This window comes from Mobula hypostoma, chromosome 20 (assembly GCF_963921235.1).
Source record: "Mobula hypostoma chromosome 20, sMobHyp1.1, whole genome shotgun sequence".
NCBI classification, from domain to species: domain Eukaryota; kingdom Metazoa; phylum Chordata; class Chondrichthyes; order Myliobatiformes; family Myliobatidae; genus Mobula; species Mobula hypostoma.
The window spans coordinates 23,348,009-23,360,056 of record NC_086116.1 but is presented as its reverse complement, the minus strand read 5'-3'; the positions used below and the strand labels follow the sequence as shown (position 1 = coordinate 23,360,056).

The 12,048-nt window shown below is 38.4% G+C and overlaps 1 protein-coding gene across 5 annotated transcripts in view; it reads left to right on the top strand.

Annotated features, from left to right (window-relative positions):
* Positions 1–12,048, top strand: part of bltp3b (bridge-like lipid transfer protein family member 3B) — a 143,756-nt gene that overhangs the window by 36,864 nt on the left and 94,844 nt on the right. For all 5 annotated transcript variants that reach the window (XM_063072540.1, XM_063072537.1, XM_063072538.1 and 2 more), the window contains exon 2: positions 5,737–5,899. In XM_063072540.1, the coding sequence (XP_062928610.1) occupies positions 5,737–5,899 (163 nt within the window). The remainder of the gene's footprint in view (positions 1–5,736; positions 5,900–12,048) is intronic.

Sequence of the window (12,048 nt, the reverse complement as noted above, 5' to 3'; positions counted from 1 at the left end):
TGTTCCAGGGTTCCATTGCTTTAGACGTGATAGAGCATGAGGAATTAAAGGGGGAGTGATGGCATTACTAATCAAGGAAGATGTTACTGCAGTACTTAGACAGGGCAGACTGGAGAGCTCATCCACTGAGGCTGTAAGGATGGAACTGAGGAATAGAAAAGGATGACAAAATTAGTGGGGTTATGTTATAGACCACCCAGCAGTCCACGGAATTTAGAAGAGCAAATTTGTAGAGAGATTGCGGACTGCTGCAAGAAAAATAAAGTTGTGACAGTAGGTGATTTTAACTTTACACTAATTGCCAGTAAATTATAACCAAGTGAGCCTAACATCAGTATTGGGTAAGTTATTGGAAAGTGTTCTAAGGGATATATAAGTATTTGGATAGACAGAGGCTGATTAGGGTTAGTCAACATAGTACGTGGTAAGTCATATCTAATCAGTCTTGGAGTTTTTCAAGGAGGTTACCAGGGAAGTTGAAGACAAGGCAGTGGATGTGTTTATGGACTTTAGAAAGGCATTTGACAGGGTGCTGTATGAGAGGATGGTCAAGAAAGTCAATTTGCTTGCCAATCAAGATGAGATAGTAAATTGGATTCAGCAGTGGCTTTACGGGAGAAACCAGAGAGTGGTAGTAGATGGTTGCCTGTCTGACTGTGTAAACGTAACTTTGCTGGATCAAATAACGACAGCACAAAAAGATCGTTACTTATCTTTTCACCCGATTATTTCTTCGAGCTCAGCCGGCGAGTGAACTTCGACCCGACACCAGGGAGAGACCTTTTCTCATCTCCCCGGCGGTTCTACAAGTTCACTGGCCGATGTCAGAATTGTCAGAAGTTATAAGGCCACCGATACAAAAGAACAATCAATTTGTTAGACACTCTAGCCACCTTAATTAAAGAAAAGAATGTCCTACCTGGTTTGCTGGAGCCACAGCTTAATGACAAAGATAAGAACATCTGTCAAATTTGTGCTTTAATTAAGAAAGGAATGTTCTGTCTAATTTCCATCAGGTACTGCTTTTTGTCAAAATCAAAAGGTGTGAAAAGCCCAGAGACATCTATGTGGGTCTGGGCGAACTTTAATCATCTTGCTCCAAGGAAGGCAGCTGTGAGACATTATTCAAACACACTGCAGTCACAGACATAGTCAGTACTTAATTCATTGTTTGCAGGGATCTGAGAATCCCCCATTCCCTTAAACTTTATCAACTGGAGGCCTGTGACTAGTGTGCTGCAGGGATCAGTGCTTGGTCTGTTGTGGTTTGTCATCTATATCAACGATCTGGGTCAACTAACTGGATCAGCAAATTTGCAGATAACACCAAGATTGGAGATGTGGTCAGTGAGGAAGACTATCAATAAAAGCTTGCAGTGGAATCTGGGCCAGCTGGAAAAATGAGCTGAAGAATGGCAGATGGAATTTAATTCAGACAAGTGTGAGGTGTTGCACCTTGGGAAGACAAACCAGTGTAGGTCTTGCATGGTGAGCTGAAGGGCACTGAGGAGTGTGGTAGAACAGAGGGATCTGGAAATAAAGATTTATAATTCTTTTAAAGTGGTATCAGAGGGAACTAGGGTTGTAAAGAAACATTTTGGCACATTGAACCATAAATCAATTAAGTACAGGTGTTATATTGAAGTTATATAAGCTGTTGATGAGGCCTTATTTGGAGAACTATGTGCAGTTTTGGCCAACTACCTACAGGAAGATGTCAATAAGATTGAAAGACGGCAGAGAAAATTTACAAGGCTGTTGCTAAGACTTGAGGACCTGAGTTATAGGGAAAGATTGAATAGGTTAGGACTTATTCCCTAGAGTGTAGAAGAATCGGAGAAGATTTGATTGAGCTGTACAAAATTGAGTGTTATAGTGGTATTATGAGTGGTAAATGCAAGCAGGCTTTTTCTACTGAGGCTGGGTGAGACTGTAACTAGAGGTCATGGGTTAAATATGAAAGTTTAAAGGGGAACATCTTCACTCAGAGGGTGGTGAGTGTGTGGAACAAGCTGCCAGCAGAAGTGGAAGATTCAGATGCAATTTCAAGATTTAATTGATATTTAGATAGGTATATTTGGATGGATGGTAGGGTATGGAGGTGTTTGGTCCAGGTTTCAAAACTTGAGAAATACCCTGACTCCTCAAACCTTGTCCCAACAATCAGCAGCCATGGGCTCCTCTAAGCAGCTGCTTAGCACTCTGAAAATTAAACTAAATGATGCCCACAAAGCAGGAGAAGGCTATAAGAAGATAGCAAAGCGTTTTCAGGTAGCCATTTCCTCAGTTCGTAATGTAATTAAGACATGGCAGTTAACAGAAATGGTGGAGGTCAAGTTGAGGTCTGGAAGACCAAGAAAACTTTCCGAGAGAGCTGCTTGTAGGATTGCTAGAAAGGCAAATCAAAACCCCCGTTTGACTGCAAAAGACCTTCAGGAAGATTTAACAGACTCTGGAGTGGTGGTGCACTGTTCTACTGTGCAGCGACACCTGCACAAATATGATCTTCATGGAAGAATCATCAGAAGAAAACCTTTCCTGCATCCTCACCTCAAAATTCAGCATCAGAAGTTTGCAAAGGAACATCTAAACAAGCCCCCGATGCACTTTGGAAACAAGTCCTGTGGACTGATGAAGTTAAAATAGAACTTTTTGGCCGCAATGAGCAAAGATATGTTTGGAGAAAAAAAGAGTGCAGAATTTCATGAAAAGAACACCTCTCCAACTGTTAAGAATGGGGGTGGATCGATCATGCTTTGGGCTTGGCTTGTCTTACAACCAGTGGCACGGGGAACGTTTCACTGGTAGAGAGAAGAATTAATTCAATTAAATACCAGGAAATTCTGGAAGCAAACATCACACTGGCTGTAAAAAAGCTGAAGATGAAAAGAGGATGGCTTCTACACAGGATAATGATCCTAAACACACCTCAAAATCTACAATGGACTGCCTCTAGAGGCGCAAGCTGAAGGTTTTGCCATGGCCCTCACAGTTCCCCGACCTAAACATCATTGAAAATCTGAGGATAGACCTCAAAAGAACAGTGCATGCAAGACGGCCCAAGAATCTCACAGAACTAGAAGCCTTTTGCAAGGAAGAATGGGTGAAAATCCCTCAAAACAAGATTTGAAAGACTCTTAGCTGGCTACAGAAAGCGTTTACAAGCTGTGATACTTGCCAAAGGAGTTGTTATTAAGTACTGACCATGCAGGGTGCCCAAACCTTTGCTTCGGGCCCTTTTCCTTTTTTGTTATTTTGGAACTGCAGAAGATGGAAATAAAAAAAGTAATCTTGCTTAAAATATTAAAGAAATGTGTCATCTTTAACTTAGCTATTCACAGTAACAGAAATTTTGACCGGGGTGCCCAAACTTTTGCATGTTCATTATTATAGTTTATTTGTTTCTAATAAGAATGTTTGCATTGACTGGAATAAGGTACAGTCAGCATATCATTTTAAAGACTAACTAAAGTACTTTTGAGAAGTAAAAAAAAACGGGATGGATAAAGAGAAACCAGTGAAGAAAATGTGTTTAGATTTCTGAAAAGCATTTGTTAAGATGTCACCTAAAAGGTTTCTGCATCAGATGAAATGTGCTGGGTGTGGTTAATGTATTAATAGGGTTAGGGGATTGCTAGCAATTGACTATAAGTAGAAAACAGTGAGATAAATGGATCTGAAGATCAGTCATCACTCAAATCCAGAAGTACAGCTATGACAAATCTTTATTCATTGCAGATGAGATTACAAAAGGAGAATATACAAGGTTCCCATCTATCTAGTGCCCTTCATTCTTTTCTCCTGTTACTGAAGGAGTGATTGTATGTAGATTTGTGGGGGGTGGGGGTGTGAAATGGAGGAAATGGGGTTTGTTCTTACAGTGAGCCTTTCATAATTTCTGTCTAGCCCAACTTAAATTTATAAATTCTATCTATGTAAGTAAATTGCATTTACAGAGAGCCCTAATATTGAATAGAACAAATAAGATTTTTGCTGCTTCCATCATTAAAACATAAATTGTAAGAAATTTCATCCAAAGAGTGGATCAGGGCCAGCCGAAGTTGGGATCTCACTGCAAGATGCATTGTAACTGAAGAAAAGGCATTAATATCCTGCTCTTCAGTGAGAAGTTGAGGTTTATTCCATAAGTACGTTCTTAGTTGGATCTACATTTTAGTTATGTCAACTATGTTGTCTGGACCTGCTTTACCAGTATTTTCTGTTTTTATTTCTGCATTGATTTTTCATTTGGTGTCAAACAAATTCCTCAAGGGTTATTTTTATTTTTGGCCCTTGTCTCTCCATGTTGATCCAGTTTTTCTTTCCCTCCCTTTATTTTGTTTTGTGTTTTTTGATTCTTTAACAACTCAGGCAGCTCCAGCATGGGCACTAGCCTCCACAGCATCGAGGACATCTTAGAGTCATAGAAAAGTACAGCACAGAAACAGGTCCTTCAGCCCATCTAGTCCATGCTGAAACCATTTAAACTGCCTACGTCCATTGACCTATACTGGGACCATAGCCCTCCATACTCCTACTATCTATGTACCTATGTAAACTTTAAGCATTGAAAATGAGCTTGTAGTCCTGGTGACATCTTTGTGAAAATGAGCTTGTAGTCCTGGTGACGTCTTTGTGAATATTTTTTCTCTACCCTTTCCTGCTAAGTGACCAGAGTTGCACATGGTACTTCAAGCACAGTCTAACCAATAACTTGTACCGTTGTAACATGATGTCCCAACTCATGTACTTCATTCCCATATCAATGTAAGCAAATGTATCAATTCCCACCCACCCCAGGTATTCTCTCTTCTCCCGATTGCCATTGGGCTGAGGATACAAAGGCCTGAAAGCTCATACCATTAGCCTGAAGGACAGCTTCTCTCCCCCTGTTTAAGTCTATTGAATGATTCCCTAGTGCAATAAGGTGTACTCTTAACTACCTGCACTGCACTTTCTCTGTACTTTGTAGCACTTTTCTACACTTTTGTCTTACCTTGTACTATCTCAACATGCTATTGTAATGGAATATTTTGTAGGGATAGAATGCAAGATGAGCTTTTCACTGTACCTCACTACATATGGCAATAATAAACCAATTTACCAAATAAAGATGAAAGGATGGTGCAATATCTAAACGCAAGAAATTCTGCAGATGCTGGAAGTGCAAAGCATGTGTCTGCCCGAAATGTTGACGTTGATGCTTTTTGACCTGCTGAGTTCCTCCAGCATTTTGTATGTGGTGCTATATCTTTTAGCTAAAGTGCTTTGAGGCACTGGGGAGTTTCTTTAGTTTTCCAAAAAACAAGTGGAATTATTCTTTCAACTCCTCTGCTCTTCCCACAAGACTGGCACTGTTAGCTGCTTAAAGATAATAGTACTAGGTGAGAAAGATGTACTTTTGTTTTTCTGTTAGTTTCTTTCAAGGATCATGCCAAGAATCAAGAATTTTGACATTTTGCCCATTGTCTTGAATTTACCTTAGTTATTATCTGTAAGCAGTGCATAAAATTATAGAGAGATGTCTTTGGTGGTACCTGATTTTAACATTTCTTTTATTGAGCAATAGTGGGAAACAAAATACTTGAACTATGACGAAAAATAGCTACAAACCAACAAATTTTCTTTCTGCTGCCCCCCCCCCCAAACTTGGCTTTCAATAAAATTTCAATGAATAGATTTTGAATTTCTTTATCACCAATACATGACAAAATTATTTTTCTTCTTGTCTTAAAGGTTCACCAAGAATCTTTCACCAGATAAGATTAATTTGAGTACTTTGAAAGGTGAAGGCCAATTGACGAACTTGGAACTCGATGAAGAAGTATTGCAAAATATGCTGGACTTGCCAACATGGTTGGCAATCACCAGAGTGTTCTGTAACAAGGCCGCAATTCGGGTAAGAAACTTATTACTAAACTACATCAATTGTACTCTGAAGGCATAAGATTTTGAAGTGTCTTATGTGCAACACTTCCCAGAGATGAAAATATCAAATCTACCAGTTTTGTGGAATCAAATCGTTTGTGTGGAAAGGATCAGAAATCAATTACTGGGCCAAGCAGGTGGAAATAATACAAGATAATTTTATCAGTGTGAATAAACAATTGAGCTTGGAGATAAGTGAACAACTTTTTAGCATGTATTATTAATGACCATAATATGAACTAGAAAAATAAAGAATGGTGCACTGTCTATCTAAGTGTTTTGGGGTATTGTTTTTTCCCGCCAAATGGAATTCTGGCATTTTTAGCATCAATATGGAGAGTAAAGGTTAATTTTAATAGCAATTATGACTTGATGAATTGGCTGTCTGTAACCTCCAGTGTTTGGGCATTCAGCATACACTGATTTTATACCGATTTGAACCCATCTACTACTAAGTGATTTATTACTCTTCGGGGGTTGAATTTTGTGAAATCACTTTCTGGGAATTGTTATACATTTGCAAAATAATGTTCTCAACATTTTCAATTCAATTTTATTGCCTTAATGAAGTTATATTTGTTTTTATTGACAATGTTGAGCATCATTTCTGAGGGAGAAGTATTTTTTGCTTTGGGTGCAGTTTGCAATCCTAACACAAATTACTGCATTTTGAACTCTTTCCTTTCCCAGAATTTCTTCTCAATAACATTTGTATTTTTCTGAAAACCTGAATACCAAGTGCTTATAAAATTTAAATAGTTTATTTGATGTATTAATGAGTGATAATTAAAGATGTTGTACAACTAATAGTTTTATTGTTAAAGAGTTGATTTTCATTTAATTGTACGTCAATTTGTCACCTGTGTCATCTGATTTCTTTGCTAAGAATTGCTTTTGTCGGGTTGGGGAAACTGCAGAAAAATCAGTTTATTTTGTAAATATAAATAAATTCTGAAATATTTCAATGTGTCTGTGATGACCGTAACCTAAATGAATTAGGTTAAAATTTAGAGTGCTCAAAGGCACTGAGTGAACAGAAACTTCTTTAGAAATGGATTTATTTTCTGGGCATGGCCTTTACATTGGGTGGGCTATCTTATAACACTGTTGCGTAGTGCAAAATACTTCAGGAACTCAATTTCAGTAATGGAATTTTCAAGTGCAAATTACATTACCTTTGAATGAATTATGCAAACTGAAGATGGAAAAGGAAAACTATCATGTGGAATGTCTACCCCTGATCCTCTGTAATGTGAAGAGTGACCCTTTGGACTGGTAACACAGGGTAACCATGATCTTGAAATTGAATAGTGCAGGAGTAATCTGGTACATTTACAGTGTGACGATGATGCAGAAAAGATTTTCTGCACTATTGGTTATCATTCCTTTTTAATATTCCAACACACTTTTAATTTCCTTTCTTTTTAGCTGTTATAGAAAAATAATCTATCCAGTGAACAAGCTGAATGTAAAAGGGTTGTGGGAACTGTGGATCAGTAAATCATGTGCACAACCACTGTGATTTCCAAATCGTCAGATAGTGAATTAGATGTTACTGTAATGTGAAGGAGAAAATCAAAGAATATATGTACTGGATATCTGAAATTAAATGGGAAATGCTGGAAACAATTCCTACTTTTCTGATGGTTTTGACAGTGGGTCTTCTGAAAGTAGTTCTGACAAGGTTTTAAACCTAAATTGTTAAATACAGTTTTTCCCTTCAAAAATGCTACCTGAGCTGTGTAGGACAAACAGAAGATTGGTCCAAATTAAGTGGAGGCTGGGGCAGACAAGCCGGCTTGCTTGTAGGTTGATGACTATGATCCTCCATAAAAGATGAGGCATTTGTGATTATACAATAAAGTTGCACTTTTGGCTATTAAATAATTAATAGCATAACAAAAAAAAACATACCAATACAATTATTGAAATCTGCTCTTTGAGTTCTTTTCAGTCAAGTCGTGACAGGTCATATTTTTCTTCAAATTAACATAACAGTTGCTTGTTAAATCAAAAGTTATAGTTGGTGAGCAAGAGAATGTGGTGGAAGAGAGGAAATGGGCTGCTAATGGAAAAAATCCTGAAGTTGTTCCTCATTTTGCATTTGCAGTAGAGAAATGTGATAGTATCTAAACAGAATTATTGTAAGTAATGTAAGTGATCAAGAAAATAGTAACATTTAATGTGACAAACATCTCAAAACTTTTTTATTGTAGTGTGTTGAGAACATTGTAATTCCCTATCAAATATATTTTTTATACATTTTGGGAACTGTTTACTTAAATATTCTGTACAACTTGCAATTTTAATGCGAGTTAGTGAAACTACAACATTTTATTGAATAGGCTTTTAAGTAATTTATGATTAGCTAAAATGAAGTTTATAAAATATGTCAAATTATTCATCTAGCTAAGTTAACTGAATGGCAGGATATAGTAATGACAGTACTGAAATGGTATTTTACAAGGATTTTTGGTAAGAGTTCAACTGTACATATATTTATTAACTTGGATGATGGAATAGAAAGCCAAAAATAAATGATTTCAATGTCACCTATCTTTGTATGTGGATATCAATGGGAGTAACTGGGATTCATGTTTGATTACCTGAAAAAGATTGGAGGAACTACTTTCTAATTAGTGAAAAGCTGAAATGGAGAAGCAGAGAGACTTGGAGGGGGAGTGTACTTGGTGGAGTACAGCATAAAAATGTAATGGACAGGAGCTAAAATAAAAAAAATGGCTAATAGAATACTGGTGTGCATTGCTATTGGGAGAGAACAAGAAGCTAGAAGTTCTGCTGCATCTTAGGAAACATCTGGAGTGCTGTCTGTGTTTCTGGATAATCCAGATGTTAAAGGGAGGTGATGGCTTAAATGGGAAATATTTCAGCTGGTTGAAGAACTTGGAAGTTAGTTTTCGAGCCAAGTCTTGCAGAAGTGAAGATAAAAAAAAGTACATATTTTTGCAAATATTGTAGGTTTGGATCCTCATTTTGAATATGGGAGTTGTGCAGCAGACCTTGGATATGGAGAAAAGGGAACAAAAGCTGGAACTTGTATTTAGTTTATGATAGACACGATCTCATAAGCTGCTGGAACATGTTGTTCTAACAAAGCAAATAAACTAAATGTATAATTAGGGGAGCAGTGCAATATAGCTGTTTAAGGACACATCAGTTTATCTGTTTTGACAGTCTTGAGGTATTAGATAATGCTGCACAACTATTTAACTTTGAGCCACATTGAAAGGACAAGAATAAACCTGTTGAACATATAACTTAAAGCTGATAGACTTAGCCCTGATACTTCCAATAGGTAGCCTATTGTATTCACGTAATGTACCTCAAGTGCAGGGACATTCAGAAAAGGTTGTTAGAGTTGAACGTCCTGTGTAAGGACAATTGACTAAAGGGAATGTGCAACATATTCTGTTTCATTAAACATTGGACTAGATTTTCTTCAGTGTGGAACTTAGTACTGAAAGGCACAGGATATATACATCCCAAAGAGGAAGAAGTATTCGAAAGGAAAGATGAGACAATTGTGGCTAACAAGAGAAGCCAAAGCCAACATAAAAACTAAAGAGAGGGCATATATTAGAGCGAAATTAGTGGGAAGCTTTTAAAATCCAACAGAAGGCAACTAAAAAAACTCAGTCGGAAGCTAAAGATGGAATACAAAAGCAAACTAGCCAATAATATTAAAGAGGATACCAAAAGTTTCTTCAGGTACATGGTGTAAAAGAGAGAGTGGATATCGGACCACTGGAAAACGATGCTGGAGAGGTAGTTATGGGGGACAACGAAATAGTGGATGAACTGAGTAAGTATTTTGTATCAGTCTTCACTGTGAAAGACACTAGCAGTATGGTGGAAGTTCCAGGTGTCAGGGGTCATGAAGTGTGTGAAGTGACCATAACTGGAGAGAAGGTTCTTGGGAAACTGAAAGCTCTGAAGGTAGATAAGTCACCTGGTGTACACCACAAGGGTCTGAAAGAGGTGGTTGAGGAGATTGTGGAAGTATTTATAATGATCTTTCAAGAATCACTAGATTTTGGAATGGTTCCAGAAGACTGGAAAACTGCAAAGGTCACTCCACTCTAACTATAAGCCAGTTAGTCTGATCTCAGTGGTTGGGAAGATGTTGGAGTTGATCATTATGGATGAGGTCTCAGGGTACTTAGAGACACATGATAAAATGAGCCGTAGTCAGTGTGGTTTCCTCAAGGGAAAATCTTGCCTGACAAACCTGTTGGAATTCTTTGAAGAAATAACAAGCAGGATAGACCAAAGGACATCAATTGATGTTGTGTACTTGGATTTTCAGATGGCCTTTGACAAGGTGCCATACGAGGCTGCTGAACAAGCTATGAGCATGTAGTATCACAGGAAAGATTCTAGCATGGATAAATCAGTGGCTGATTGGCAGGAGGCAAAGAGTGGGAATAAAGAGAGCCTTTTCTGGTTGGCTGCCAGTGACGAGTGGTGTTCCACAGGGGTCTGTGTTGGGACTGATTCTTTTTATGTTATTTGTTAATAATTTGGATGGTGGAATTGATGCCTTTGTTGCAAAGTTTGCAGATGATATGAAAATAGGTGGAGGGACAGATAGTTTTGACAGATAATTTGGAGAGGCTACAGAAGGATTAGGAGAATGGGCAAAGAAATGGCAGATGGAATATAGTGTCAGGAAGTGTATGGTCATGCACTTGGGTAGAAGAAATGAAAGGGTTGACTGTTTTCTAAGTGAAGAGAAAATACAAAAAACAAAGGGGTCTTTGTGCAGGATTCCCTAAAGGTTAATTTGCAGGTTGAATCTGTGGTGAGGAAGGCAATGGAAGGCAATATTCAAGAGGAATATAAAAGCAAGGATGCAAGTTTGAGACTTTATAAAGCTCTGGTGAGGCCTCTCTTGGAGTATTGTGAATTGTTTTGGGCCCCTTCGAAAGAATATGCTGAAACTGGAGGAGGTTCAAAGCAGGTTCACGAAAATGATTCCAGGATTGAATAGCTTGTCATAGAAAAGCATCTGATGGCTCTGGTCCTGTATTCACTGGAATTCAGAAGAATGGGGGGTGTGACCTCATTGAAACATATTGAATGGTGAAAGGCCTTGATAGAATGGATGTGAGAGGGTGTTTCCAGTGGTGGGAGAATCTAAGACCAGAGGGGACAGCCTCTGAATAGAGGGGCATCCTTTTAGATGAGGAGGAATTTCTTTAGCTAATGAGTGATGCATCTGTGGAATTCTTTCCCACAGGCAGCTGTGGAGACCAAGTCTTTATGTATATTTAAAACAGAGATTGATAGATTCTTGTTTGGTCAGGGCATGAAGGGATACAGGAGATTGGGACTGAGAGGAATGTTGGATCAGCCATTATGAAATGACGGAGCAGTCTTAATAGGCCAAATGGCCTAATTCTGCTCCAATGTCTTATGGTCTTAGTAGTATGAAATTTGTTCATTGGGTGCCTGCAGAATTTGTTGGAAGGACGATTATATATTTTGAAAGTATCATATTTTAAGGAACATTGTGTGTGGTGGTCAAATGAGCCTCTAACTAGGAAAAGTTTAAAAAAAAGGTGTGTTTGTACCACTGACTCAGCTAGAAGTATATCATAAACACAAAAGATTCTGCAGATGCTGGAAATCTAGAACCACACAGACAAAATGCTGGAGGAACTCGGCAGATCAGGCATTCCTATGGAAAGGAATAAGCATTTGATGATTCGGCCTGAGACTCTTTATTAGGACTAGAAAGAAAGAGAGAAGCCAGATTAAGGAGGTGGGGAGGGGAAGGAGTGCAAGCTGGAAGGTAATAAGTGATGTTACGTGAGAGGGATGTTAGGTGGGTGGGGGACTGGGACGAAGTGAGAAGCTGGTAGGTGGGAAAGGTAAAGGGGTGAAGAAGATGGAATCTGATAGGACAGTGGACCATAAGAGAAAGGGAAGGTGGAGGCAGACCAAAGGGAGGTTATAAGCAGGTAAGGAGAAGAGAAGAGGTGAGAGGATAGCCAGAATTGGGAATGGGAGAAGAGAGAAGGGGAAAGCAGAGGAAAATTACCTGAAGTTTGAAAAATTGATGTGCATGCCATCAATTTGGCAACTACCCATATGAAA